The 26,171-nt window shown below is 34.9% G+C and overlaps 5 protein-coding genes across 10 annotated transcripts; 1 reads left to right on the top strand and 4 right to left on the bottom strand.

Annotated features, from left to right (window-relative positions):
- Positions 1 to 165: 165 nt before the first annotated feature.
- LOC101213753 (lycopene epsilon cyclase, chloroplastic) lies at positions 166 to 5,514 on the bottom strand. 2 transcript variants are annotated; one of them, XR_968614.2, is made up of 12 exons: positions 5,020 to 5,319; positions 4,143 to 4,314; positions 3,651 to 3,786; positions 3,470 to 3,580; positions 3,256 to 3,358; positions 2,728 to 2,871; positions 2,529 to 2,636; positions 1,692 to 1,788; positions 1,477 to 1,605; positions 1,239 to 1,371; positions 415 to 656; positions 166 to 298 (listed from the first exon to the last, which is right to left on the bottom strand). XR_968614.2 is itself a non-coding variant. In XM_004141124.3 (11 exons), the coding sequence occupies exons 1-11, from the start codon at positions 5,317 to 5,319 to the stop codon at positions 488 to 490; spliced, it is 1,602 nt and encodes a 533-aa protein (XP_004141172.1). In that variant the 5' UTR covers positions 5,320 to 5,514; the 3' UTR covers positions 177 to 487. The 2 variants fall into 2 exon arrangements, 1 of the variants encoding a protein (XP_004141172.1); XM_004141124.3 differs by having other exon boundaries at positions 177 to 656; positions 5,020 to 5,514.
- A 1,104-nt stretch (positions 5,515 to 6,618) lies between these two features.
- On the top strand, positions 6,619 to 10,186 carry LOC101213999 (U-box domain-containing protein 34). The gene is made up of 9 exons (XM_004141125.3): positions 6,619 to 6,917; positions 7,012 to 7,133; positions 7,207 to 7,334; positions 7,481 to 7,602; positions 7,906 to 8,081; positions 8,211 to 8,312; positions 8,421 to 8,849; positions 8,943 to 9,692; positions 9,786 to 10,186. The coding sequence occupies exons 1-9, from the start codon at positions 6,737 to 6,739 to the stop codon at positions 9,978 to 9,980; spliced, it is 2,205 nt and encodes a 734-aa protein (XP_004141173.2). The 5' UTR covers positions 6,619 to 6,736; the 3' UTR covers positions 9,981 to 10,186.
- Positions 10,187 to 10,370: 184 nt separating this feature from the next.
- On the bottom strand, positions 10,371 to 13,443 carry LOC101206374 (mitogen-activated protein kinase kinase 2). Its single transcript, XM_004141012.3, has 9 exons — positions 13,188 to 13,443; positions 13,010 to 13,094; positions 12,565 to 12,699; positions 11,959 to 12,183; positions 11,697 to 11,879; positions 11,359 to 11,579; positions 11,111 to 11,156; positions 10,895 to 10,993; positions 10,371 to 10,714 (listed from the first exon to the last, which is right to left on the bottom strand). Exons 1-8 carry the CDS (start codon positions 13,262 to 13,264, stop codon positions 10,904 to 10,906), a joined length of 1,062 nt encoding a protein of 353 aa, XP_004141060.1. The 5' UTR covers positions 13,265 to 13,443; the 3' UTR covers positions 10,371 to 10,714; positions 10,895 to 10,903.
- A 1,852-nt stretch (positions 13,444 to 15,295) lies between these two features.
- Positions 15,296 to 20,711, bottom strand: LOC101206611 (T-complex protein 1 subunit beta). 5 transcript variants are annotated; one of them, XM_011650293.2, is made up of 13 exons: positions 20,550 to 20,711; positions 20,286 to 20,329; positions 20,135 to 20,191; positions 19,997 to 20,062; positions 19,655 to 19,766; positions 19,361 to 19,489; positions 18,302 to 18,373; positions 18,092 to 18,207; positions 17,745 to 17,821; positions 16,899 to 17,384; positions 16,289 to 16,604; positions 15,867 to 16,020; positions 15,296 to 15,661 (listed from the first exon to the last, which is right to left on the bottom strand). In XM_011650293.2, exons 2-12 carry the CDS (start codon positions 20,289 to 20,291, stop codon positions 15,874 to 15,876), a joined length of 1,584 nt encoding a protein of 527 aa, XP_011648595.1. In that variant the 5' UTR covers positions 20,292 to 20,329; positions 20,550 to 20,711; the 3' UTR covers positions 15,296 to 15,661; positions 15,867 to 15,873. The 5 variants fall into 5 exon arrangements, with proteins under 5 accessions (XP_011648595.1, XP_004141061.1, XP_031736614.1 ...); XM_004141013.3 differs by having other exon boundaries at positions 15,296 to 16,020; XM_031880754.1 differs by having other exon boundaries at positions 15,296 to 16,020; positions 20,528 to 20,710.
- A 743-nt stretch (positions 20,712 to 21,454) lies between these two features.
- Positions 21,455 to 24,401, bottom strand: LOC101206856 (pre-mRNA cleavage factor Im 25 kDa subunit 1). The gene is made up of 7 exons (XM_004141014.3): positions 23,905 to 24,401; positions 23,773 to 23,818; positions 22,886 to 22,979; positions 22,717 to 22,790; positions 22,532 to 22,618; positions 22,333 to 22,443; positions 21,455 to 22,179 (listed from the first exon to the last, which is right to left on the bottom strand). Exons 1-7 carry the CDS (start codon positions 24,072 to 24,074, stop codon positions 22,108 to 22,110), a joined length of 654 nt encoding a protein of 217 aa, XP_004141062.1. The 5' UTR covers positions 24,075 to 24,401; the 3' UTR covers positions 21,455 to 22,107.
- Between the last annotated feature and the right edge of the window lie 1,770 nt (positions 24,402 to 26,171).

The following is a 26,171-nucleotide window of genomic DNA, read 5'->3' as shown; positions in this document are numbered from 1 at the left end:
CCTGTTTTAGTTGAGATTTAAAATCAAATTAAAATTAAAATTTTAAAATCTAAAAGCTAGAACCTTTTTTATTTATATATTGAACAAATGTCTATCTATTGCAATTATCCTTTCCCTATCGTCCTTGAATCACTTATTTCCGGCCATTGGGTTTGGGAACCTTTATGAAGAGAAAATAACCACCACTATTTAACTTTGGATAAGATTTATGATTTATTGTATACATAGATATATTCTTCCATAAGCTATATGAAAATACCTTTTTTTTTCAAGTACAGCAGTGGGTAAGAGATCCAACCTAAAGTTTAATAGATGGAAATTAAGAGAAGAGATGAAGGAGATTAGTGAATATGTACACTACATATAACAATCTCCAGTAAGAAACATAGAGAGAAAAGGAGAAAAAAGAAATACCTCTCAGGCTGCTCGTGGAATCTAAACATAGTTCTTACATAACAGGGAACTACAATCTTTGGAAGGGGTAATTTCAAGCTACTGTGAGATATGTTCTTATCATGGTTGCTCCAGTGGGATCAGAAAGGAGATGTTTAACGAGGCACATTCTTAGGTCATTTGGAGCAATGACGAACATATACAATGCAAAAAGTGCAAGGTCTCCTGAAGATAAAGTAGATCCAAGGAATCCTTGCCACATCCTGCGTGTTAAGAACGATACTGAGTCTACAACTAACGTTCAGTTTATTAACAATCCGGCAAAATCTTCTGTCCACAATTAAAGAAAAAGAAGAAAAGAAAACGTAAAACAATAGAGACTCTGTACACAAATTTACATCAAATTTACTACCGAAGTGTTAGCTACATTCATGAGTATAGAGAGTATTGAATATACAGATTAGATACACCTTTTAGGTTAAAGAGTTTATAGTGCACTTCTCTAGATAGACTCCTTACATCGTAATGCTTTAGTCGGTTGGGTTAGTATCATGCTTGAAGTGAGGAGGATCTTGGATATAAAAGCAATTTCACTTGTAACTATAAAAGATTTTTCATCTTAATGTCAATCACTAGTCTAAAACATAATTGGTTAATGAAGGTCCTTCATCCAATTAAACATTCTGACTTTCAATTAGAATTGGCAGCCTTTATGTTGAGTAACTACTACTTTCTTATGGAATCCAACAAGCTAAAGTACCAGGATGTTACAAGTCTAAGCACAAGATTATCAGACTACATAAGTAAATTTTGATGTCATCATCTTAAGAGGAAATTGATCGTACCAATCTGGCAATTGGAAGAAAGTCCGGAAAAATGTTCGAATGCCTTCAATGTCCAGTTGAACAATCAGTGCAAGCCCAAAGAGAAAAAATGCTCTCTGGCGTTTCCTTTCTCGTGGCCAAAGAGTGTTCCACGCTGGAATCGAAGATGAATTAATAAACATTGAAAATTACTTGAAAGATATATGTACAGAATAAAATGGTCTCCTTGAGATAGATCTAAACAAAAAAACTGGCTCACCCTGCATTGAGATATTCCCATAATTTCTTCCGCTAGCAAGACCATCCTTTAGCTGTCCTTGCTTCAAAACTTTTGCAATAACAGAAGCATATTTTGGAGCTTCAGACAGAGATCTAACAACTGAATAACCTGCTTGATGAATAAAAATGAAGTGAATAAGATTTTTTTAGACTGATTATTCTATAAGATGTATGTTCAGGTCGCTTTTTTAATACCGGTGGCTGGATGTACCATGCTGGCAGCTGCACCAAATGCGAGGTTTTTCTGCTCTGTGTTTGGCAAGGATCCACCAACTGGAATATAAGACCATTCCTACATGAAAGATTACATCCTTTTCATTCTTTAACTGGTTTATACGAGAACTGTAAAGAATAAGAAGGTGTACAAAATTTGATAACTTGAAATGGAAGAAAACTGATAGCATATGCGATAAACAAACAAAGTATTGGAATTTAACCGGAGAGAGCTTCATGCCATGCATTATTCTGAGGAAAACAAATTTATAAACAACTAGTTTCGTCACAAATAATGATCTTCTACCCCATCCATCAATAGGTGTGGAAATTTACTCAGTTCTGGTTGGTCTGCTGAAAAGCAGGGAAGCAAATATTTGAGTGTAACTAACATTACACTGATTTGCAGTCATAGATCTCAACTGATGCAAAAGCATCATTCACAGTGTAATGAGAGATGGTAAAACTTCATATGCTTACACACCTTTTCATGTTAATTGTACGTCAACATGCACCAATAAGAATACGACACATAAAAGCCACACGAAAAGGGTGCAATTCAAAACTTCCAGAAAAGGAAGGTTGATAATTCATCTACGTCTTCTATCTTATTTTGAAAGGGATTTGTTTCCTATATACTTCACTCTCCTAGTTGACTCGCTACTAGTAGGAAGAATGGAGGGGAAAAAACAGACATACACATGACATGGACGCCCATCTCAGTATTGTTCTGAAGCAGATGTCAGATGTAAGGAGGTATCGAACAAATAGTAAGTTGTAACATGCTTTAAACGCAATAATATCATTCACGAACAGTACCTCTTCATATGTTTTCACTATTCGGATCCCCATTGTCTTTAATCTAGACATGAGTTTTTTCTTTAACAGATCAAATGGCATAGCTTCTTTTGAAGCTAAACAAGTTTCCTGCAAAATTTTAATTTCCAAGTATAATTCATACATGATTCTGAGAAAAATAAAATACAAAGATAAACTAATAAATAACAACTGTGCAGACCTCAAAGAATACTTTTGTCGGAGACATGGGCATGGCGTAAAGAAATGTAGGATATTGTGCTTCTAAAGAAGAATTTTCTTGCTTTGCGTAGTCCCTGTAGTCCATAAAAACCATAAGACTTGGATCATAAGGATTGTTTTCCACCTGAAATGGCCATACAGAAGCACAGATTAGTTATCGACACAACAAAATTTCAAGAACCGAAGATTATTTTGTTGAGAAAATAACACTACAGCGCATTATCGAGAATTACAAGTAATGGTTCGATAAAACTCATCTAATTCTACATTTCACGTTTTACCTCAGGTAGCAGACTGCATGAAATATATAGTACACCTTAATTTTTAATATTAGCTAAAGGAAGTTGAAACTCTGTCTAAGAGTTTCTTTCAACACGGTATTCAAGGAATGATTTGCAAACTAAGCAGTGACTATCATAGAACAATACAACTTGTTTAGAGATTGTACAAGTCGTCTGTACGTAGGAGGAAAAGAAAGAAAAATAAACAGAGGAATTCTCCTTCCTACCTCAACCTCCACACCATAAGCTGTTTGGACAGACACCTTTGGCCCACCAACCTCGTACTGCAACAATTTACCTGAAGCTGCTCCTGATGCAACTGTTGCCAGTCTACAATACAAATTTTAATATTTGAGGAAGGAACAAATAGTTAATATAAGCGAGCTGCGTCGAAATTCACAACGAGGCCAACAGCATGAAAATAAGGTAATGCCATTTTACCTGCACGGAACAAAAATATCATGTTCACAGGCTACAAGGCTATGGCCAGTGGCAGTTTCCGTAATGCTGTCCACTCTGGAGTTGAGATATGAAACACCCGACTTGATACACCTACAGAAATTATTACATTATATAAATTCCAAATGTACAAATAAGTAGTTGTACCAAAAATCACACTTACTTTTTAAGCAGCTCTTCGTGAAGCAAATGCCTACTAACACGTCCATATGCACGGCCAATAAGAACAGGATCCTTGTCATCAAGATATATGACTGTATCCGGCCATACATGCTCTATACACCCTTCAAGCCCAAGATCTGTAAAGTTGAAAAATAGAGTTTAGATGAAAGTGGAGGCTGGAGTTCATCCATAGTAATTTATCTTGTCGCTTCACACGAAAGCTTCCAGGCATTAAACTGGATGTAATTTATCATTCAATGGATATTCGCACCTTATGACACAGGTGAGAATATAACCATTTAAAACTTTTGGAATGGATTTAATGAGTTATATTAGAAGGGTAAGGAGAAATATATTCTATAACATAGTGAGATGGATTTTGGAAACAATTTCTCCTTAGTTATTCGCTTATTATGAGCATAGTTTAAGACTGAACTAAGTCCAGGGCGGTACGAAATGTTGCTAAAAGAATGAGAAGCATGCATCAACATACCTTTAAATTCATCTTCCCACACGCCATAATTATTTGTAAATGGCAGATCTGGACCAATGAGTCCAACTTTTAACCCCAAAGCAGCCGATTCCGCAGCCAGAGCAAGACCAGCAGGACCACAACCAATAACAACCAAGTCCAATACGCCATTTCCAACTGATATTGGCGGTAGCTGCAACAATAATAAAAGGAGGTATCCCACACTTAAATTGAAACGCCTGTAGAATAATACTCATTACTAGAAACAGAATCACACAAAAGATAATGGAAAAGAAAATACAGTTCAACCCTTTCGAGAATTACTTATTTTTCAAAACAATATTGCATTATCAAAGAAGTATTGATTATATACTTCAAACTTCTAGAGAAGTAACATCTTTAGTCGTATCAAAATTGAAACGTCCTCGATCAAATCCAACAATATCAGTGCAATCCTAATTCTTATGCCGGACGTTAAAGAAAACTGAAACGTTGGCCATGAGTAATAACCCGAAGTTGAAAAATGGAGAGTGAGTCATAGAGACAATAGTTTCATTAAACTAAGCATCTGAAGTATAATTGCATAGTTTAATCAAATAATAGAGGCCCACATATATAATCTTAAATTCTCCAAATTCCCATATGCATAAGCTTTGAAATTAGGGTGGATTGAGTCATTAATGCATACAAGATTAAATTGTAGGGAGTTTTAGCTTTTACGAACACAATCATATTAAAATTATAGCGGCATCAATCCAAATAACAAGTAAAAAAAAAAAAAGTTGAAATGAATTTGAGCATTTAATAATTATCGACAAACTGCAAAAAGCAATGGCGAGTAAAATAGCAAAAAGGTAAGCGATGAAATAGTATGAAGAATGGGAAGAGATAGCCGAACCTCGTCGGCGAGCTTGGACTGCATCTCCATCGTCTTGTTCTGCTGCATTTGAACAAACAGAAGCTCAGAGCCACCGCCCTTGATATAATCTTCGTCGTCTGCGAATCCTTCTCTGACTGCGATACAACTCTCACTTCCAGCACTTGCCATAACAAACACCGAAGGACGACGCAAACGGAACTGAAGACTTTCTGTTCTACATAATAACCGGAGTCTCCTAGTTCCAGTGGAAGGTAGATTAGAGGTATAAGAAGCGGCCATTGCCGCAAAGTTCCGAGCAGTGAGTCCCATACACTCCATTGAAGGTTTTTTTGGTAACAGAAGAAGCAAGCAACTACGCCATTAATGGAGCTTTAGAGTTGGAAAAGAAGATGGAATAAGCAAAAGCAAAAGCAAAAGAGAGCATGAGAATGGGATTTGGCGATGCCTCGCTAGTTCTGGAATTGTTTACTTGGGCTTAACCTCCAATTTTGTAGGTTGTGGGATAGGGAGGGAAATTAAATGGTGGTGTTTTATTCACTGATTTGTCAAACGGCCATCCCCCAACTCCACGTGTGAACAACTCATTGGTTTTAAGTCCCTTGAAAAAGATACCTTATCCATGGAAGCAAACGATTCGTTTCGTTGGAGTCGAGGGCGAGGCAGCTGGGCACCCATTTTCGACTGGCGGGAAGGTTCGAAATCCCACGTCTTACAACTCTCTAATACCGCACCCGCACCCGCACCCGCGCCCTGTTCGAGTACCAAAGCAATGAGCTATGGTTTTACTGAAATACCCCTGAATTTAAGCATTGTTTTCTCTTTCACTATTGAGCAATAAGAATTTAATTGTGATTTTGACCATTTAGTATAATATACAAGATGAGATGTAGCTCAGGATTAACTACCTATTTTCCATTTATGTTTACTAAATGAAGTCTTTTTAATCCTACAAGTTTTAACTTTAAAACCATCCCAACCGAAGTATTAATGACATTAAAACAAACTAGTACACCTCAAAATAAGAGCAATAAATTACAAGTTCGCTGGATGGATGATCTATATTTACATCTCATAAACGTCGTAAAAATACATAATAGCTTATAAGAATATTAAAAAAAAAAACCCAAATAAATTAAAATAATTGTTTTTTACAATTTTCTATTTTTCTATCACTATTTATCAATGCAACACATAGAAACATATCTGTATCTATTTTTGATGAAATCTGAATATTTTGTTATATTACATAAATATTTTGTCAAATTTACTATTTTTTTCAATTCTTCTGGTTAGTAAACATTGAACTTTGTGTAAATGTTTATAAACTTCAAATAGGTTGTTGAACTTTGAATTTTGATAAATGAACTCGAGAAGGACTTTGGAGACCTTATATCACAATCAATTAGCTATGGTTAAATAACAAATCCAAACCATGTTGGTAACAAAAAGGATTGTTTCCCAAATAGCATGGTTATCAAAAAAGTAGTAAATTACAATTTTGTACCAAACAGAGAGTAAATAAATAAAACTAGCGGTTAAATATACCGAACTCGTTATCTTCACGTTTATGACGGCGAATTATGGTCACCGGTACGCACAAAATTGTCATCCAAACCCAAAAGTCAATCGTCAACTCCTCCCAGAGCTAAGAACGACGAAGACCCAATTAAATTATACGAATTAAAATGGAAAGTAAATTCAAAAAATGAATAAATTTTTGGACTGATTCTTGTTGATGGTGGTGTTTTCTAAGGCAATGACATCAGTGGCGATTGCCGTTAACGGCGTCCGCGGCGGCAAAGGCGGTGGAGGAAGCCGCCGCGCTGTCAGATGGGCCGTCGAGAATCTCTTGCCGACCGCCGATCGTTTCATATTGGTTCACGTTATGCCCAAAATCACCTCCATCCCAACCCCAAGTATTTTTTTTTCTCTAAAACTGTTTGTTTGGTTGCTGGGAAACACTGGGAAAATAAATCTTGACAACAACTTCTTAATCTTTTTGTTATATAGTGGGGGATCTTGTGGCTGTCTCAGAACTTGATGCAGATGTGGTAGCTCTTTATGTTCATGATGTGAAACAGAAATATGAACAAGTTTTTGTCCCTTTTAAGAAGTTATGTAAAAGAGAAAAGGTAGTTTCAACTTCATTTTTTAAAGTTTAGCTCCAAATTTGTAGTAAACTGAAAATGGGCATTTTTTCTTCAGTTTCTTATTTTGGTAGAAACTTTGATTTTGGAGGATGATAATCCTGCCACTGCACTTTTGAGATATGCATCTGAATCTGGGATTAAAAGCTTGGTTTTGGGTTCTTGTTTTAGAACTTGCATAGCAAGGTAATTTGGTAGATTTTATGTTATTAACTTATCATTCAGCCTATGACATTTTGTGCTAATGTTTGTGTCAAAATTCAAATTCATTCATGAAATGATGATTTGATCTTCAACATTTTGATACTAACTTTTGGAAAATTTATCTGAAGGAAGCTAAAAGGTGATTCAGTACCCTCTGCTATTATGAGAACTGCTTCTAGTTCTTTTGATATTTATGTTAAATATAAGAGAAGAGTTATCACAAGAAAGGCTAGTACTGCTCCATCTACTGGTAATTTGTTGAAACCGTTTGCTTCTCTTGTTAGTTTTTTCTAATACAAGATGTTAAGAAATCGACAATCAAAGAATAAACAAAAAGTGAAAACAATAAATAATTGATACAAATTTACATGGTTTACTAACAGTAAGTTAGTTATGTCCACAAATAGAGGGAGTGTGTTAGATATCATATTAAATTTGTCTTTGTCCATTGAGTTTGGTTGATTGGTAATTTTAGAGAGTGAATGATGTAAATAAGATAAATATGAATACAACTTATATTAATTTTCAATGATGTGTGTAATTGTTTTTGCAGAAACTGACTCGAGGCAGTGGATGCTTGGTGACACTGATTACTACAAGGGTTCCAGTGCTGATAGTGAAAAATCATTGGGAACTGATATGTCTTCGTCTTACTTGTCGATTGTTCATCAAAGGGATGACAGCATCGGAGTTGACTCTACTGAGCAACTGCGTACTCTTACTGAGGAGGTTTTTGTTGTCTTTTTGTTTTATTGTTTCAAGCTTTGCTTCCATCTCGGTTTTGTTTTCTCGATGGAATTTTGTCACAATTTCGAGGTGATGCTACAGTGAATCTTTAATAAAGGTCCTAAATTGCAGGAAGATATGCAGTCTGAAGTTGAATCTCTGCAGCTAGAACTAGAGACCACTGTTTCCTTGTACAAACAAGCTTGTGAAGAACTAGTACGCACTCAGAAGAAGGTGAGAGAGCTCAATTTTGGTGATTTAATTTGAATTTTAACCCAACTATTGGCTTTACAAGAATTAAAAAGAAACAATGTAAATGCCTATTTATTCTTCAATTTTCAGGTTCAGTCACTTACACAAGAATACCTTGAAGAATCAAGAAAAGTGACTGATGCTGTGGAAAGGGAACAAGCTTTGAGGAAAGTTGCTGCCAAGGAGAAAGCAAAGCACTTGGAAGCCATTAAAGAGCTGGAGGAGGCTAAAGACTTGCTGGCTAAAGAAGCTTATGAAAGACAGTTAGCTGAGCTTGATGCCTTAAAGGAGTCCGTGGAGAAGCAGAAAATTATCGATACTCTTCTGACTAATGATAGGAGATACAGAAGATATACCACTGCTGAAATAGAGGCTGCAACTAATTTCTTCAATGAAGTTAATGTGATCGGCGAGGGAGGATATGGGAAAGTCTATAAAAGCAGTCTTGATCATACCCCTGTAGCCATTAAGGTTTTTCAACACGACATATTCGAGAAAAAAGACGAGTTTCTAAAAGAGGTACCGTTTGTTACAAAAAATTTCTTACTGACATTCATGTTTTTTTAATCCGATTAATGATCCTCATTCCATCACCTGAACTTATCTCTGCAGGTTGAAATTCTTAGCCAGATACGACATCCACACGTGGTTTTACTGCTTGGAGCTTGTCCCGAGCGAGGTTGCTTGATCTATGAATACATGGAAAATGGAAGCTTAGATGACCATATCTTGCTCCGGAATGGAAAAGCTCCCCTTCCTTGGTCTACTAGATTTAGAATAGTTTTTCAAGTAGCTTCTGGGCTTGCATTTTTACACAATTCAAAGCCAGAGCCTATTATTCATAGAGATCTCAAACCGGGTAATATCTTACTTGACAGAAACTTCGTAAGCAAAATCTCAGATGTTGGAATGGCTAAGATCATTGGCGATATCGTGCCAGACAATGTCACGGCGTACCAGAACACCGTTCTTGCTGGTACTCTACATTACATGGATCCTGAATATCAGAGAACTGGCACACTCCGGCCAAAGTCGGATACTTACGCACTTGGAGTAACAATTCTGCAGTTATTGACTGGGCGACAGCCACACGGTCTTCTTCTCGCTATTGAAAATTCCATTGCAAGCGCTTCCCTTGCAGATATTCTAGACAAGTCAATTAGTAACTGGCCTCTAGCTAAAGCTGAAGAGCTAGCTCGACTTGCATTGAAGTGCTTGAAACTTAGATGCAGGGATAGGCCAGATCTTGAATCCGAAGTTCTTCCAATCCTTAAAAGACTTGTTGATTTTGCAGACACTTTTCAAAATGAAGACAATGGTTTTGGCAACCCCCCCAGCCACTACTTCTGCCCAATCCTCCAGGTGAACTTAAAACACACACTACACACACCATCATCAGTTCTTCAGAAGCTTGAGTATAAACTTGTTTTGTTGTATTTTATCTTTTGAACACAGGAAGTCATGGAGGATCCTTATATAGCAGCTGATGGCTTTAGTTATGAGTATGTTGCCATTAAAGCATGGCTCGAGAAACACGACGTATCGCCGGCGACAAAGCTTAAGCTCCGGCATTCTTTTTTTATTCCAAACTACACTCTACGTTCTGCCATACGAGAGTGGAGGTCAAGAGTGACATTTTCGTCTTCCTAAGTTGGACAATTTGATTGTAATTTCTCAAGCACTCGTATGGTTGTTCCTTTCGTCTTTGTTAATATTTGTATAGTGTATAGTTACAGCGTAGTCTCAGGAATGAATTGAGAGTATTGGTTTGTTGTGTGAACTACGTCCAATATTCAAAGTTTATTTAGAAAATGAATTGAGAGTTCAATGGTATATTTTCACAGCTAAGCCGTTAACTGACCAAATTGTCCATAAGATTGAAAATTAAAATAATGGTCTTATTTACTTCAGATTTAAAATATAAAATATTGCATGAATTTTTTAATTCCTTGAAAGTAGTGAAAGCGAACCTGTTTAGAATACATATAATTGGGTTAATTTAAGTACTTTAATGCAAGCTTGTTAGCTGACTCGTTGATAAGCAATAAATATCAATCAAGTATTATAAAGTTTCCATTACATTAACACAATACATATATATACCAAAAAGTTTTTCCAGTTTTCTCGACTGCCTAAAATGATTTTCATTAAAATAATTGAATCACATTCCTCATTTTACATTGTAGTAAAAACACAAACTATATTACAACGAGCGTTACATAGTTTACATTAGGATTATTTAACTCATCAACAAATGAATTGGGTTCTTGAATGTCCCTCGGTGAAGTTTGGATCTTGCAGTAACCTATTTCCTCCCATCAAAGGCATTGAAGTAATTAAATGAGATATGTTAAAGTTGAAGAGCCTGTGGCCTACTCCTGTTCCTGGTGAGCAAGTTTACGTTGTTTAGATGGAAATAAAATGAGATTTGGAAAATGAAACTTGAAAAACATGAATAGGGGATAGTTTTTAAGCCGATCTCACTTTGGGCGACTAAGTAATATGATGTCAACATGTTAAATTTCAAGCTCTGGGATCAGGATCAACAAGAGATCACAAGTTACCATATAAAATTAGAAGGTTGCCAATGGAGAACCAGCATCTTTGAAGTAAGCTGCGAGATCTACATCGAAGTTCTCGAACTTTTTGATGAAAGGATGCACCTTACGGAAAAAAAGTATCCAATTAACAAGGTTTAATCCACATTCAGAATCCAATATGACTTGTTATAATTTAATCGTAATCATAGTAGTAAAGAACAGCAGAAGGATCAATTATACCAGAAGTTCACGTGCAGAGCTTCTCTTCTGTGGGTCTTTCTGTAAGCTAACCAAAACATAAAAGCCAATTCATCATAAGGAGAAAATTCTCGCTCCAAAAATAGAAGAATAAAATACACTGAGCCATATTTTTCCTAAGTTTGGGGACAGTTTCAGCAATTTAGGGTCGCTATAGAAGTATGAAATCTTTTGGTCTAGAAACAGCAGAGACAATTTCATATGATTCGCAAACCCAAAAGCTCGTATACCATGAAGAAATGAAAGAGCAAAACTCTGGAGAAAATTGTTCGGGCGCAGAAGGTGATGCTAGTTCTACTACGGCCACCATAACATCAAAAAAGCCTTCCCATCCTTTTTCTTTATCTGGTGGAGCATATGGAAATTGACCCGTCGCACATTCAAGCAAAATCAAACCCAAACTCCATATGTCACTTTTGTTGTCGTATTTGTCCCCATTGAGTCTCTCCGGCTGCAATCATAGCATGAAACTACAAGAATTTAGAGCTCTATACCATATATTAGAAAATAAAAGATGGTTGAAAACCGAGCAACTACTACCGAGTTAAGTAATTGTTAAGTTACTTACAGACATGTAAGCATATGTGCCAACAAAAGAATTTGCTTGATCGGCCGTATTCGCCAGTATAGCGCTTACACCAAAGTCAGTAATCTTAACTTCGCCTCTATGATTTATCAATAAATTTGAAGGCTTAAGGTCTCTGTGGATGACATGTTTTTCATGGTGAAGGTATATTAACCCGTTTAGTACCTATATTCAACGAGACAACAAAGTATTGAAATTTCGTTCAGATTTTCACAAATCAAATGTGCGTTAAACTTCCTCGTACCTGGTAACAAATGGCTGCAAGATACGGCTCAAGGACTGTTTCAACTTTTTTCAGAAGATCTGCAAGCGATCCACCATCCATGTATTCCAAGATAATGAAAATGGCACCATTGTCATAGAAGATTTGATAACAGACAACGATGTAAGGGTTTTGTGCCAACTGATTAATTTTTAGCTCCTTAGCAACCAACCGACAATAAGATTCCTCGGCATTCATTTGAATCACCTGAATTAGAAAGAATGACACGTCAAAAGAACCTCACCTCTATTGAGAAGGAAACACAAGCATTCGTCGTATAAGAGCCCATTTTATGGAAAAACTCGGCAAGGATGAGCGAGTTAGGCAGAAACTAATGGAAACTTTGCTTGTAAGAAACCAGAAAAAAGCGATAGTGAAAGAACTGACATTTTCATCTTTCTAAACCAAGTAGCAAGGGCAAGTGCTTCACCATCAAATGAGTCATCAGAAGTAGCCGATGGACTAATTTTCGAATAATGGCGAAATTATAGACATGCTTTTGATTCTATTTGAAGTACTATTTAATGAACAAACAAATCAAATAATCAACAAAATGTTGCCTAAAAAAGAAAAGAGAGAGAGAGTAACCTTTAGAGCAAAAAACTGGTTGGTCCATTTATGTCGGACTAATTGAACAATTCCACCATTTCCTTTCCCAATGACTTTTATCGAGTCTAAATCTGCTAAAGACAAATGGTTGTCTGAGGGCTTTATTGGTGGAGGCTGATCAATCAACAACATAAACAACCACGAAACAATTAAATAGCGAAATTAGATCTGATTCTCAGCTTTCTAGCAGAATATTCTCGAATACCAAACAGAGCACAAGAAAAAAATGGGAGGCAGCTCCATCGACACAGAGAAAATGAAAAAGGTAAACTAAAAAAGACAAAACACATTTTATTCCGGCATTGACAAGCATAGGGCAAAAATCCCCAGAGCCATCTGTTTAGCAGTACCCTAGCAATGGAGAAACAGTTGGAAGGGAAAAAAAAAAAACTAGAAAAAACAAAACAAGCTCAAAATTGCGTACACTTTCGTCGTCCGTTTGAGAAACAATCCGCACGCCGTCCTTATTAACAAGCAAATCGCCATCGGTGAAAGTACCGCTTCGAGTTCTGGAATGATCACAGACGGCATAAACGGAATTATGAAACAAAACCGGGAATGCATTCTCAGAGAGAGAGAGAGGAGAAGAGAAAGCAAATTACATGAAGCCAAAGGTAAGTTCGTCGGGAGGAGGTAGAATAAGCTTTAAGTTAGAATTCATGGAGGTGTCCTTCTTCATCAATGGCGGGCGTATTATTATCCTCGTGCTGTGAGTCGTAGTGAAGTCTTCTTGAAACGAAGAGAAGTGAAATAATAAAAATAAAAGTTGGTTTTGAGTTTGCAATTTGGCCCTTCAATTAATTAAAATTTATTATCTAATACCCAATAGTATAAATATTGGGAATTGGGGAAGGAAAGGAATAGCGTCGACCGGTCTGGTGGAGGACCCGGCCGTGAAGAAGACGACCGCTGACCTCTTCCTATTTAACCCGCGTTTCCTTCTTCACTGCCTCTCCCTCTCCCTCTCCCCTTTTTACTTCCCCAAATTTTGTATATATATTTCATTTTAAAAAGGATTTTTTTCTTTTTTATCATTATTTTGAATCTCCAATTTATATGTATATATACACTTCCAATTATTAAAATAAGTACACTTTCCAATTTTGAGTATAGTTGAGTTAAGCACAAAATTAAAGTAATGTAAAAGCTTTTCTTTTGAACATTACTTTATTCTTTTGAAGTTATGTATAATGTTCTTTTGACATTATAAGAAAAAAAATAAGTTCACTCTAGATTTCTTTTTTCTCGGAGACATCTAACATACAATATAAGATTTATAATTCACTTGCACACTAAACATTAAAAGATTTGTTTGGATTGAATTTTTTAAAAAAATTATTGTTTAAGAAACTCATTTTTGTTTAAACACTTTTTTTCTAAAAATTGTTTAAAATACGCTTAAAAATCTATTTTAATTGCTTTCAAACATTTATTTTCTACATTAAATACTTATGAATGTAATCCAAACACACTATAAAATACTCTTACGATGTTACTAAGTTGTAATCTTTACCAAACATGTGAATTAATTTAGAAAGAAAATTACAATATTCTTCACTTCTCTTTCAACGTTCCTTTTCTTTTTCTCCTTTTCAGCATATATAGTTAGTAGTGCTTTCTTTTTCAGTGGTGTGAAAACATTTCAGTTCACACGTGTTTCAAACTCGATTTATTTTAGAGATTAGTATTTGGTTTTACTTCATTCATTCATAACCAAAGTCTCTCACACGTCACACGTGTCTTTGACTTTAATGTAATTGGAAAATTCTCCCTTTTAAGTTTAAACCATAGCTACCGTGTTTACTTAGACTATATATATATATTTATAATTTTGTCATATTCCAAGTCTCCACCTACGATTATTAAATTGTTAAATAGCTTAATCTCCTCTAATTAAATATTAATCATAGTCCAAGAGATGATGATGTTGATGTTTATACCATACCCCTTTTGAACTGTTTATTTAACCCACATCATGTCTATCTCTTGGAAATTAACAACTGATTAGAAACTAGAGTGCAATCTATTTGTTTGTTTGTTTCTGTATGAATTGTATTTAAATCTAGAATTAGTTGCCTAAAGTTTATTTAGAATAAAAATAACTAGTGATTTAATTACTAACCTATTAGATGTAAGTGATGTAATACTATATATTTTTGGTACATCAATATAGACATGATTTTTAAAAGAACAGAGATATGGTTACATAATATAAAATTGTTTTGGAAACATGTCAAATTAGTTTGTTTGATAGAAAAATTAAATTCTACTGATTCTGTAAATCAAATAGATTTTGCAAATACTTACACATTCGATCTCTAAACTATTTCTAAATTCTATAACTCAAAAAAAGAAATAATGAAAAAGAAAACATTTTTATATTGTGTAATCAAAATTTTAAATTACTTTAAAAACATATAGTACTAAAAAATGAATAAAACTTTGTTTCTCATGCTTTTTTGAGATCATGAAGAAAATACAATATTAAATGTGAGATGAGGAATGTATTAATTATGAGTATCTCTAGTATTAAATCTTTGTGTGCGACGTGTGAAAAAGACAGACAAAGTTTAATTGCAAATATGGCCCTAAAATTAAAAGAAAATTTAAATCTAGCCCTTATCCTTATAATTTAATAAAACTTCACAAATAATCCTTACGATTCAAGTTCACCCAAGCATAAAATCCAACAAAAGAAGGATCACTTGCCTAATTTTGAACACAGAAAAAACTGCATATTTTACGAAAATAAAATTAGAGTACAAAAGCCCGATGTCTTCTAGAGTGAGAGGCTTCAAGATTCTCCAAGTTTAGAATAAAAAACAACTTCCTACTGCACCTTTTAACTTACTTTTTCAAGACAAAATTCAGAATCCGAGATAATCATCCACAACAGTGAAAGAAAAATATGTAAAAACACAATGATAAGACAGCCAAACGAAAATAACACAATTAGGACCAGCTAGGAGATAAGGAGCTTTCATGTTGCAGCTGGCTCCAATCCACGGCGGTCTCATGAACCGAACTTCCCACATCCCCTCTAGTCAGTTGATGAATGAATAGCATTACACCCACACTGATCAGAAAAAATCGGTAGTAAAAAAAGACACCCAAAATTCTTGCAAGAAAATGCAACCTCCCTACAAAATCCAATCTTAAATATGACAAGGATTCACAACACTAGAACTAGCACTAGCACTAGCACTGATGGCAGTATAATAAATATGCCATAAGATAACAGTCCTTGCAGAAGAAGAAGGTATCCCATTGCCACAGATTACCTCTCTTTTACATTCTATCCTCTCTCCTCCTGGGGGCACAAGTAATGATTTCATCAACTCTAAGAATCATCTCAGCTGCCTCTGTTGCAGAAAGTAATATGGCTTGCTTCACTTTGAATGCTTCAGAAATACCAAGTTCTGCCATATCTCCTACCTGTCATATACAAATGAGACAATCAAAGGTCATGATAAAAATCTAATGATAAATTTTCAGTTCGCAGTCATTGCCATATTGAGCTACGATATTATAACATGAAAAATGCTGTTACTAACGATCAATTAATAACACTAAGTGAGCGAGAAGAATAATAAGATCACGAAGGACTCCATCTTCCTGCATATAACGTTTAGTCACTGCAACAGTTGCTTTATACCACTTGAGGTATTAGTCTTCTTAAATTTATTTCAATCTCAGCACTTACCGATCCAGTGATGACATCAATCCCTGCATTGCAACCCTCCTTGTGATGCTCAGCCCGGAGCTGTGCAATCAAGTCAGCACTATCCAACCCAGCATTATCAGCAATGATTGTTGGAATAGCCTGCAGAGCCCGTGAAAAAGCTTCAATAGCATGTGATTTCTTTCCGGGAGTCTTTCTAGCCAACTCATCCACTTCTTTTGACATGATCATCTCTGGCCATCCACCTCCAAGCACGACCCTGCTGTCATTAACTGTCTGAGACAGTACACACAAGGCATCATGCAAAGACCTTTCAGCCTCATCAAGGACGTGATGGCTGGCAAAGACAAAAAGTACAGTCAAAACATATAGAAATGCAAATAAAACAGCTCCAAGATAAAAATTGTAAATGCAAAAATAACCATTAAGAATTTCCAACCGAGGGAACATGTTGGACACAATTTTGCATGGTAACAGCCTTAGGTGATAATGTCTTATTTAATGAAAGCACTTTCTGATATTTGCCTTCCATTTCTTTTGTAATCAGAAATAAGCAATGATAGAAATGTATGAACAATGTTACATGGGGGTGAGGGATAGGAACTGAAATCTACACAAATTTTTCAAATACCTTGCACCCCTCAGTACAATCGTGCAAGCCTGACCCATTTCCACACCTGAAAAATGGATCAGTTTGTCCTCGCCAATCATAATCTCCTCAATCAACTTGCAATATCCAAGTTTCACAGATTCGGGATTGTCAAAAGTTGAAGCAATTTCACCACCAGTTACTAAAGCCAGACGTTCAATACCATCAAAATCAGCATGCTCAATAGCAAGTATTCCGGCATCTGCAAATAGTTCCTCTGGGAAATTGTAGATCAGCTGTCTGTTAACAAAGCAGTTGATTCCATGACCAATTATCTTCTTCACCTTTTCTCTCATTTTTTCCTTTTCAGCACCCTCGATCTCAGCAACTTTTGACATTGAGTCAACACGAACTCGAGCACCATAAATCTTAACTTTGTCGGTATCCATAGCAGTATTTGCCACTAAAATTTTGGCGTTCTCTATGCGTTTGGGTTGGCCAATACCAATTTTCTTGTCAAGAATAAACCTGAACAAAGATTATACAATTCAATCTTTAAAACAACTTTTCGAAAAAACATTTGTAGACTTAGTAAGTATACTTTGTAAAACTGAATCATTTTTCAGAAAACATTCCTTAACTGTGTCAACTTGAATAATTATTACTCAATAAAATAGTCCGTCAACAATCCTCTAGGTTTCTTAAAAATTTGCAACACAGAATGCAAGTACGCATTATCTTCCAACTTCCTTTTTGGTTTTTACAGAAACAATTCCTTTCATTGAAAAAAAGAAAGAAAAAAGAATAGAAGGACATACAAAAAATGCATTAGCATTAGCTTCAAATTTGTTATAATAAACCAAAAACAAAACCAACACCAAAACTCACCCTTCATCTAAAAAGGAATCCTTCAATGATCCTCCAGGTTTCTTGATAATTTGAATTGATTCCAAGTTTGTGCTCCCCTGCAATTTCAACAAGGTAAAAGTAAGAAAGAACACACATCCAAAGGTACGGAATATCAGACACACTGACACAACATGGAGACAGGTACACATCATTTAAAATGTCCCTCCCTCTCTCTCACAGACGCATGAAAATAGAATATATAGGAAAAGGAAAAATCCATCAGACAGCAGAACAATAAACATCATTATATTTAGACTTACAATCAACCTGTTCATACATAATTTTTAACCCAAAGCACAATATATGGATTAAGAGTGAACATTCACCTTTAGCCTCATTACAGCATCCACAGCCAACTTAGCAAAATGTTCCTTGTCTTGTGAGAGAATTTTGGAACTCAAAGTAGTCATTGCAATCTTCAACAAGTCTGATTTAAATTTTTCTGAAAAAGGCCAACACACAACTTCAGAACACAAAATCATAAGTACATATAAGATTTGAAGAGTTAAAATGATGGGAAAATCTGAGCATATTACCTAGATCTGCTTTGTTATCCACCACTTTCTGCAGTAAGGCATTACGAGCACATTCTGCAGCCATTCTATAGCCTGAATGTTTAAATGAATCATCACAAGCTTTAGCAACAAATACACATCACAATGTAAAAGGTACCAGACAAAAAAATATTAATCCATCTAGTTTCCAGGAATGAAAAAGAGGAGAGAGCTTGATGCGCTGCATGCATGCAGGTATACAGAGACGTCAAACAAGATAGAATGGCTTGAGAGATATTCCATTAAGATAACATGACGCTGAGATTTTTCTACAATAGCATAACTGAAGCAAACAACAAAATCTTCGATCTTCAAAAGGGAAGGAGTTCCAAGTTTAAACTTTATCAAATGAAAGAATGTAAATGGCAAAACCACCCTACTTTTGTCATTATAGGGTTGAGAATCCTCTATCTCTGCAAGTTCCCCAGTGGGGAGGGAAAGAGAGGATATAGGTAAACTCATGCAAAATAGAGAAAGAGAGAAAAAAGGTCTGACCTTCCATCTGATTGATGAGTTCTAACTCTATTGGTCATTGTGATTGAAATAGACTTTTTAAAAAAAGCAGGAGTGTGTGCTTATGGGATGTTTGAGCAAAAAGAAATAATAGAGTTTTAGACAGACTGATTGGGAGTCTTTTGATGATTGGTCCCTTGTGAGATTTAAATTTATATGTCTAATTGTTGAAGCTGGTGACAAGTTCCTTTTGAAATTATTTGATTGGTCTTATAATTATTTTGCTTATTTTAAGTCCTTATTTAGGGTGCTCCTTTTTATGGGCTTTCTGTACGTCCCTACATTCTTAAAAAAAGTTTGTCTGTTCATGCATCCACAACTAGAACACCTATTGAAAAATAAAGACACTAACGACCATCCTAATTCCTACAAGGCAATGGTGGTTCAATCCCCTACCTTCGCAAATGAAATCAATGTACTCAAAAAAGAAGATCATGTGTTTTCATGTTGCTAAACACCGTGATGGAATGTGGCTCATCATTTAAATGACCATAAAGTAATGAATATTAAAATAGGAAGAAAAATAACCTGCTATAATTGTCATTGGGTGAATCTTTGAAGCAACCAACTTCTCTGCCTCCCTTAGAAGTTCTCCAGCCAAAACAACAACTGAGGTTGTACCATCACCCACCTCATCATCTTGAACTTTTGAAATATCTTAACCTTGTTGTTAAAGATTCTCCATTCAAAGCCATAAAAAGGGCACAACTTCGAGTAAGATAAATGAAGCATCCATTACAAGAATTAAACAGCCATCCACAACTACAATAGTCATGAAATTCCATTGAGCATAAACAGAGTAAACACTACAGAAAAGGATACCAACAAGAACTTTGGCAGCTGGGTTGTCGATATGGAGAGATTTTAAAATGGTGGCACCATCATTGGTGACAGTGACTTGCCGTCCTCTGCCAGTAGATTGGAGAATTTTATCCTGGAAAGCACCATATGCAGAGTCATAGAACAGTCTAAAGATACGAAAGAAAGATCACACTTTGTCATATTGGTATCAGATTATGGTTCTTCCCCTGTAGGACCTGAACGATTAAGGGTGGATCTAATATCCACTATTTTATTTTTCCCCCGATCTCTACTCAAAAGACAAGTTTATTACTAAAATAAGGAAAAATAAAGGAGGTCAATGCTCCAAGGAGTAGAACTTACCATTCCCTTGGGTCCTAATGTTGTCTTAACCAAATCAGCAATTGCCATAGCGCCAACGAATGATGCCTATGAAAAGTGATTAAAATAAATTAAATTTAGGAAGTGAAAAAACTCTACAAAACAAAATAAGAAACTTACCATTCTAGCACGCTCTCCCTTCTCTTCGCTGGCTTCATCTTTCAGAAGTTTATCGACCTTCAACATTGATACAACCAAACAAAAAAACAATCACATACTCGATGAGAAATGAAAAGTCGGGAAAAAATGTAGCCTCTAGGAACAAACTTACCGCCATGGAAATGATGAAAACGGGGACCTAACAGTAGAATGAAGCTGAGACAATTAAAAGAGAGAGAAATGGAAACGGAACATGAGCAGAATATAACTAAAACAGCCCAACAAACACAGGGAAAAAAAATTAAACAAACACAAATAAAACCCTAGCCAAAGTTCGTTAAACCCTAAGATCAAACTCAACAAGCAACGAGTGGCTTGGAGATGGAGGGAGTTGCAGAAGACTTGTGTGTGGACCTCGATACAGAAGAATGCTTACGTAGAATACGATGGCGGGATGCGGAAGTAGAAGTAGAAGCAGAGATTGAGAAGAATGAGTGGGAGGGGATGTTAAAGATGCTTGTGGCGCGCTGCGGATACCTTGGAGTGAAATAATGGAGAGGAGTGAAGAGGGTGATGGAGGTCACGGGACTAGGGTTTTTTTTTTTTTTTTTTTCAATTAATTATTTGCAAAAGAGGGAAAGTAGTGTTTTTTTCTAATATAAAATGGAGGGGAAATTGATTTTTGGTCCCAAGTTTTAATCTAATTATTATTTAGTCGCTGATTTTCAAATTTTATATTTTTAGGCCCTGTTTATTAACTATTAAACAATTTCATTTTCTGTCTTTCCTTTTTCAAAATTGAGTACATTTCTTTAATTTTAGTTTGTATCAAAATATTACAGCTTGGGTCCTTAAATTTTTAATTCATAGGTTTTAGCATGCTACAATTTCTCTTATGTTTCAAAATTTACAATTTCATTTAATAATAAAATGGTAGCAAATAATTAACAAATAGGAACCAAACAAAATTACTCTAAGAATTTAGTCTACTAGAAATGAGAGAAATGTTTGAGTAATCGAAAATGAAAAATATAAAATTGTAAACAATAAAAAAAAGGGTTGGATTGAAAATTGCATAACAAATTCAAATTGTTCAACTCAATTCTAACATAGATTTTGAATTACAATACAATACAGACACTCCAAAATTCTAACATACAATACAAAGCAGTCTTAAAAACTCTGAAGTATGAAGGATCGTAAACTAAAATAACATAAAATAACATAAAATCGTGTGTATATTACTGAACCAAAATTTGGATTATGTTTCAATTGAAATTTGAAGTTGTGATTTGCATCTAACGTGTAATAGAAATAATAAATAAATAAGGAGCTGGAAAATTTCATTCTTAATACTGTTATGTACTCAATCGGTGCAACTGTCCTTAAAAATCCAAAGCTTCCACGTAGCAGAAAACAAAGTAGAAAAGCATGAAGCAAAATAAGAATATTCAACTCAACTGGCAGAAACAAGCAAGTCGAGTGCCACACCTAATAAAGCTTCAAAGACGCTTCCAGTACCACAAATACTGTCCTGATAAGGATAACACACATATATTTTCCACTTTTGACACGGCATAAACGCATAAACGCATAAACGCAACCTTCGCTATCCATACATATGCACACAGTTTCCTCTAACATACCTCATCACTTCTCCGCATCCTCCAGTGAGAGAATGATCAAAACTCTGTTCATTGCCTCAAGAAAGTCAAGATAGTTGGCAGCAATTTACACACTCATATGTAGTTTTTAGCACTCATTTAACACACAAGTTGTAAAGTGACAATGTGGACCTATATTACTACTATGTATTTATCTCTATACTTACAAAATCATCAACATATATGTTTATGTACTTATAATATGTTTTATACAAGGGTCTGTCAACATTCATATAAAGTTAGCTGACAGCTCTATAATGGACTAATAAATTTTTTTTTCACTGCTCCGACCATAGTTCTTCGTCTGTTATATAATTAATAAGATGATTTTTAGGTTCCGATGATGTTGAAGGAGAACTTGGAAAGAAGCTGCGGAATGCCCGATATAATTGGTCCATATGTCTGCAAGATGACGGGATTTACATGTAGTTAGATTATGCACCACATTTTTATACAACAATCGAACTTGTGTCCTTTTCTTTCATTCTTTCAACAAAAAGTAAGATTTTCAAATGTTACATATTGGACTTCCACAAAGTGACTTGATTAAGATACCTTATGGTTTTCGTGAATTTGGCATAAAGGAACTGCGATCAACTTGAGGTTCTTTGGCACAACAAATTTTCTACTCTCCGGCAACTTGACCAAGAAAAGTTTAGTGCACTCCTGCATCAGGTAGTGAGCGAGCAAGTGAGTTAAAGGTAAATGATGCATGTCGTAGTTTAAAGGAAGTAATTCGCATTCAAATAACTACCTTGGCCCCTTTAACATTAGTGGACAAATACGGGAAGAGCAAGGTCTCAAAGTCAGGCCTCCACCACATACCGAGGCACTCACTAACCTAAACGTTAAAAGCAGAAAATTTCAAATTCCATCATTCACAATCGCAGCAGTAATATGGTACAGAAATTAAAGGAATGGATTTGGGCATTATAATACCTCCCAATGAGATGCATCAGAGGCTCCGTTGGCAGAAAGCTTCTTCGTCAACTTTCGTGTCAAGCCATCAATATCTGTAAATTGAGATCATCAACCATGATAAAATATCAGCATAACTATTAAACTCAGACAAACTCATCTGCAGAAGAGATCCAAAGAACAAATTTACCTGATTCATTGGGCCTTATGCGACCACCAGGAAGCTTGAAAATTGAATTACGTATTTGAAACAGCAACAAATGAGGATGCTTGAATAGTTCAACCTAATTTGAGAACAACAGGCACTTTCAATTATAATGCAGAATACTAAGCACTGTTTCTGATCGCAAGATGAAATGTACATCTAGAAATTGTATAGCAGAAAAAAGCGTCCTGAATTGAGGTTTATAATTCTAAAACTTATCTCCTAAAAGGTATTATGGATAGAAAAGGCCGACCTACCATGATTTCTCCCAAAACGGAAATGAAGTATGGAGATCATGTGTGTGGATGCAAAAAATCATGTTCATTCCACAAAAATAAAGAACCAATCCCACAAAAGCCAATACCGCCAGGAGACAGAACTTGTGAATTTAATTATTGTTGAAACCTAAATTGTATTTACTACAGAAGTTAGAAAAGTGCGCTAAGTAAACTCTAAAGTTAGAAACCATCTGTATCCTGAATTATTCTCTAATAATAAACTCACACACTGTTAGTGAACATGTAAATTTTAGTGTCAGTTTCCTACCATTCGGACTTTTCTTCTTAATTTTATTTGTTGATTTCATAACAGCTACTCTTAGTAATCAGGCATCATGATCTATGAATCTAAGAATAGCGGGAGAATAGGCCAAATAAGTCGATGCTGTTTAAACTGCAGTAGAAGTTATAACTACACTGACAGAAGCCAACAAAATCAGAACTCCACCGATTAAGTACGCGTCAAGCAATTGGAGGACGGTAACAGCAGAGGCAGAATAAAAACTCTATATCCTTAAAGAAATCAATCAATAGGACTTAGGAGACTAAAGATTGAGGTATATAAAATGAAATAATTGTAAGGAAAGAACGAACCAGCATAACTGCTTCGACGCAAGTCCTCAATCCGTGAGCAGCATAACTGCAGAAATAAAAACAGAATAGAGAAATTGAAGGAAGGTATTAAAGAGCAAAGTATAGTCAACGGAATACAGTGAGAATGGATACTTGGATTTCATCCTGAGGACACGATCAGACAAGGTCTCATCCTTGAAAAGAAGAGGCTCTTTGGATCCAAAGTAGTAGTTGCTGAGAGGGTAGATATCGATGTAAGAGAGCTGGTGGGCGGAAGAAGCATCGTCGTCGTCAATAGCATGCAGACGTCCGTCGTCACCCATGGAGGGAATTGAGAAATGAAGATGAGAAGAAGAATGAAAAGGGAGTTTAGAGGAATATAGGTAAGGTGGGAGTAGGAAGCAGGAAGAAGAAGAAGAAGAAGGAATTTAAGATGTCGTGTTGAATGGAGAGAAAGGACACGAAGCGAAAAAGTGGAATGGCGTCACTCACTCTGCGGAATTTCTAAATTCTAAAGTCTAATTAAAGCCTAAAATAAGAGACGGACAGGACGATCACTGGGAAAGCAAAAGGGAAGAGACGAGATGGAATTTGAGAATAGAATCGGTAGAACGATGCTGAACTCTCACCTCTCTCTTACTCTATCACTCTCACTTTCTAAACAACTTCCACCAATGGGCCTTTATGGGCTTTTTATTGTCTTGCATAATACAGTTTCAATCCGCAATTTTATAAATAATAATTAATTATAACAAATATTTTAAAAATTAATTATTTTGAATCTAATTTTTATATTAATTTTAAAAATAGATTTAGCCCCTTTTCATATACTCCTAACTCCATAACTTTTTACTAATGCAAATCAAAATTATTGTTTTTTAAAAGCATCTCAATCAAGAGGAATATTTTTAAATAAAGTATAAAAACAAAAATAAACACATTTAAATTATAAATATCAAAACCAATCGAGTGTACATATAAGGAAAAAAAACAATTGGAGCAAAGTAGTACAAAGCTAGTTTATTTTTCTTTGTCAAATAATGAATTTGGTATTGGATTCCTTTGATTTGAGATGACTCCTATAGTTTTTAGTTATATGGGAGTACTTTGGAACTAAAGGAGGATATTCAAATGTTAAGTTTTTGTTATGGATAATTCTCACACACACATTTAACATAGATTTTTACTTAAAAAATAATGGTAAAAAGTGAAAGAATAATATTGTAATTAAAAAAATATATATTAACATTTAAAAAAGAAAATGGTGAAATTAAAATTACCTGTTATTAGTTTCAATCAATCACTATTCTAATGATTACTCATAACTATTGTTATTTTGTTGAAAATAAAACTCCCAAGGCTGCAATAGGCACCACTTAGACATCTTGTCCATAGGAGTTGATTGATGATGCTATTGAAAATAAGTTTAAACAGTGAAAGTTACGTGGATGACATTTCACATTTACAAGTCTTCTAAATCTGTGTCACAAAGAGAGATACTTTGGAGCCAATCATTTTAAGTGAAATTAGGTTAATTTATATCAAGTTTTCTACCGTTCTTCTAAATTTTCTTTTTTTTCTTTTTATTTTGCAAACAGTTTTTTTAGTAAATTTTTAAAAGTATCCAACAATTTAGTAAATCTTTACCTTATATATCAAAATTTAGCGATTATAAAGTAATTTTATGAGATACATCCGATTTCGAGTATTTGTTACCCAATCAATTTAATCAAAAATATATAAATAAATGTGGTGTATGTTTTTTTTTCTTTTAAAATTAAAATAATTTTGAGGCATAACTTTGAATTACCATTAACTAAACTCATAATTTGACACGTGGGTATATAATTTTATGTAAATTAAAATTTTATAGACATGTTAGACACGTAACTAAAAGTTTAATGACGTACTAAACATATTTAAAAACTTAAAAGAAGACTAAATTAACACATACCTAAAATTTTGTTAGTCCACTATACATTGCATTGTAAAATCTATATACTAAGGTAAATGTTCAAAACTAAAGTTATAATTCAATCATCATCCGTGCAAAAAAACAATGCTAATCTTTACTTTTTATTAGATTTGACCACATGAGAGATTGTCTATATTATATGTAGTATGAGTTTCCTTGATTTTTTCAATATGGGACTTTCAACTTCAACGAAAATAAACTTCAATTACCACTAATTAAGTTGGTGTAAGGATGATGATATAGACGTGTATTTGTTTGATTATTTATTTATTTAATTACAATATATAATTAACTAGCTCAAATAATATTTATTTTGTCTTTAAGTTAAAAAATGTTGGGTGGAAAGATCACGAGTATATCCCACAATGACCAATTGAATTGTCACAAACAACCACACTCAAACTTTAACTTTTAGAAAAAGAAAGCTTAAAAGAAAAAAAGAGAT

Source organism: Cucumis sativus, chromosome 2 (genome assembly GCF_000004075.3).
Source record: "Cucumis sativus cultivar 9930 chromosome 2, Cucumber_9930_V3, whole genome shotgun sequence".
Taxonomy (NCBI): domain Eukaryota; kingdom Viridiplantae; phylum Streptophyta; class Magnoliopsida; order Cucurbitales; family Cucurbitaceae; genus Cucumis; species Cucumis sativus.
Note: the sequence above shows the minus strand (reverse complement) of the source record. Positions and strands in the feature narration are given on the sequence as shown.

Excerpts from the sequence above, each read along its gene's own strand:
- LOC101213753 (XM_004141124.3), bottom strand. The coding sequence starts at position 5,319 with ATGGAGTGTATGGGACTCACTGCTCGGAACTTTGCGGCAATGGCCGCT. Across the intron at positions 4,315-5,019 it reads AGTCCAAGCTCGCCGACGAG|CTACCGCCAATATCAGTTGG; the intron begins GTTCGGCTATCT and ends TTATTGTTGCAG. Across the intron at positions 3,787-4,142 it reads GTGGGAAGATGAATTTAAAG|ATCTTGGGCTTGAAGGGTGT; the intron begins GTATGTTGATGC and ends TCAACTTTACAG.
- LOC101206856 (XM_004141014.3), bottom strand. The coding sequence starts at position 24,074 with ATGGGTGACGACGGACGTCTGCATGCTATTGACGACGACGATGCTTCT. Across the intron at positions 22,619-22,716 it reads CTGATGCATCTCATTGGGAG|GTTAGTGAGTGCCTCGGTAT; the intron begins GTATTATAATGC and ends TTTAACGTTTAG. Across the intron at positions 22,444-22,531 it reads CTAATGTTAAAGGGGCCAAG|GAGTGCACTAAACTTTTCTT; the intron begins GTAGTTATTTGA and ends TACCTGATGCAG.
- LOC101206611 (XM_004141013.3), bottom strand. Across the intron at positions 20,063-20,134 it reads AGGGAGAGCGTGCTAGAATG|GCATCATTCGTTGGCGCTAT; the intron begins GTAAGTTTCTTA and ends CACTTTTCATAG. Across the intron at positions 19,490-19,654 it reads AGCTGCCAAAGTTCTTGTTG|ATATTTCAAAAGTTCAAGAT; the intron begins GTATCCTTTTCT and ends AACAAGGTTAAG.
- LOC101213999 (XM_004141125.3), top strand. The coding sequence starts at position 6,737 with ATGGTGGTGTTTTCTAAGGCAATGACATCAGTGGCGATTGCCGTTAAC. Across the intron at positions 7,603-7,905 it reads TAGTACTGCTCCATCTACTG|AAACTGACTCGAGGCAGTGG; the intron begins GTAATTTGTTGA and ends TTGTTTTTGCAG. Across the intron at positions 8,313-8,420 it reads TAGTACGCACTCAGAAGAAG|GTTCAGTCACTTACACAAGA; the intron begins GTGAGAGAGCTC and ends TTCAATTTTCAG.
- LOC101206374 (XM_004141012.3), bottom strand. The coding sequence starts at position 13,264 with ATGAAGAAGGACACCTCCATGAATTCTAACTTAAAGCTTATTCTACCT. Across the intron at positions 13,095-13,187 it reads GAACTTACCTTTGGCTTCAT|AACTCGAAGCGGTACTTTCA; the intron begins GTAATTTGCTTT and ends TGATCATTCCAG. Across the intron at positions 12,184-12,564 it reads ACCAGTTTTTTGCTCTAAAG|GTGATTCAAATGAATGCCGA; the intron begins GTTACTCTCTCT and ends TTTCTAATTCAG.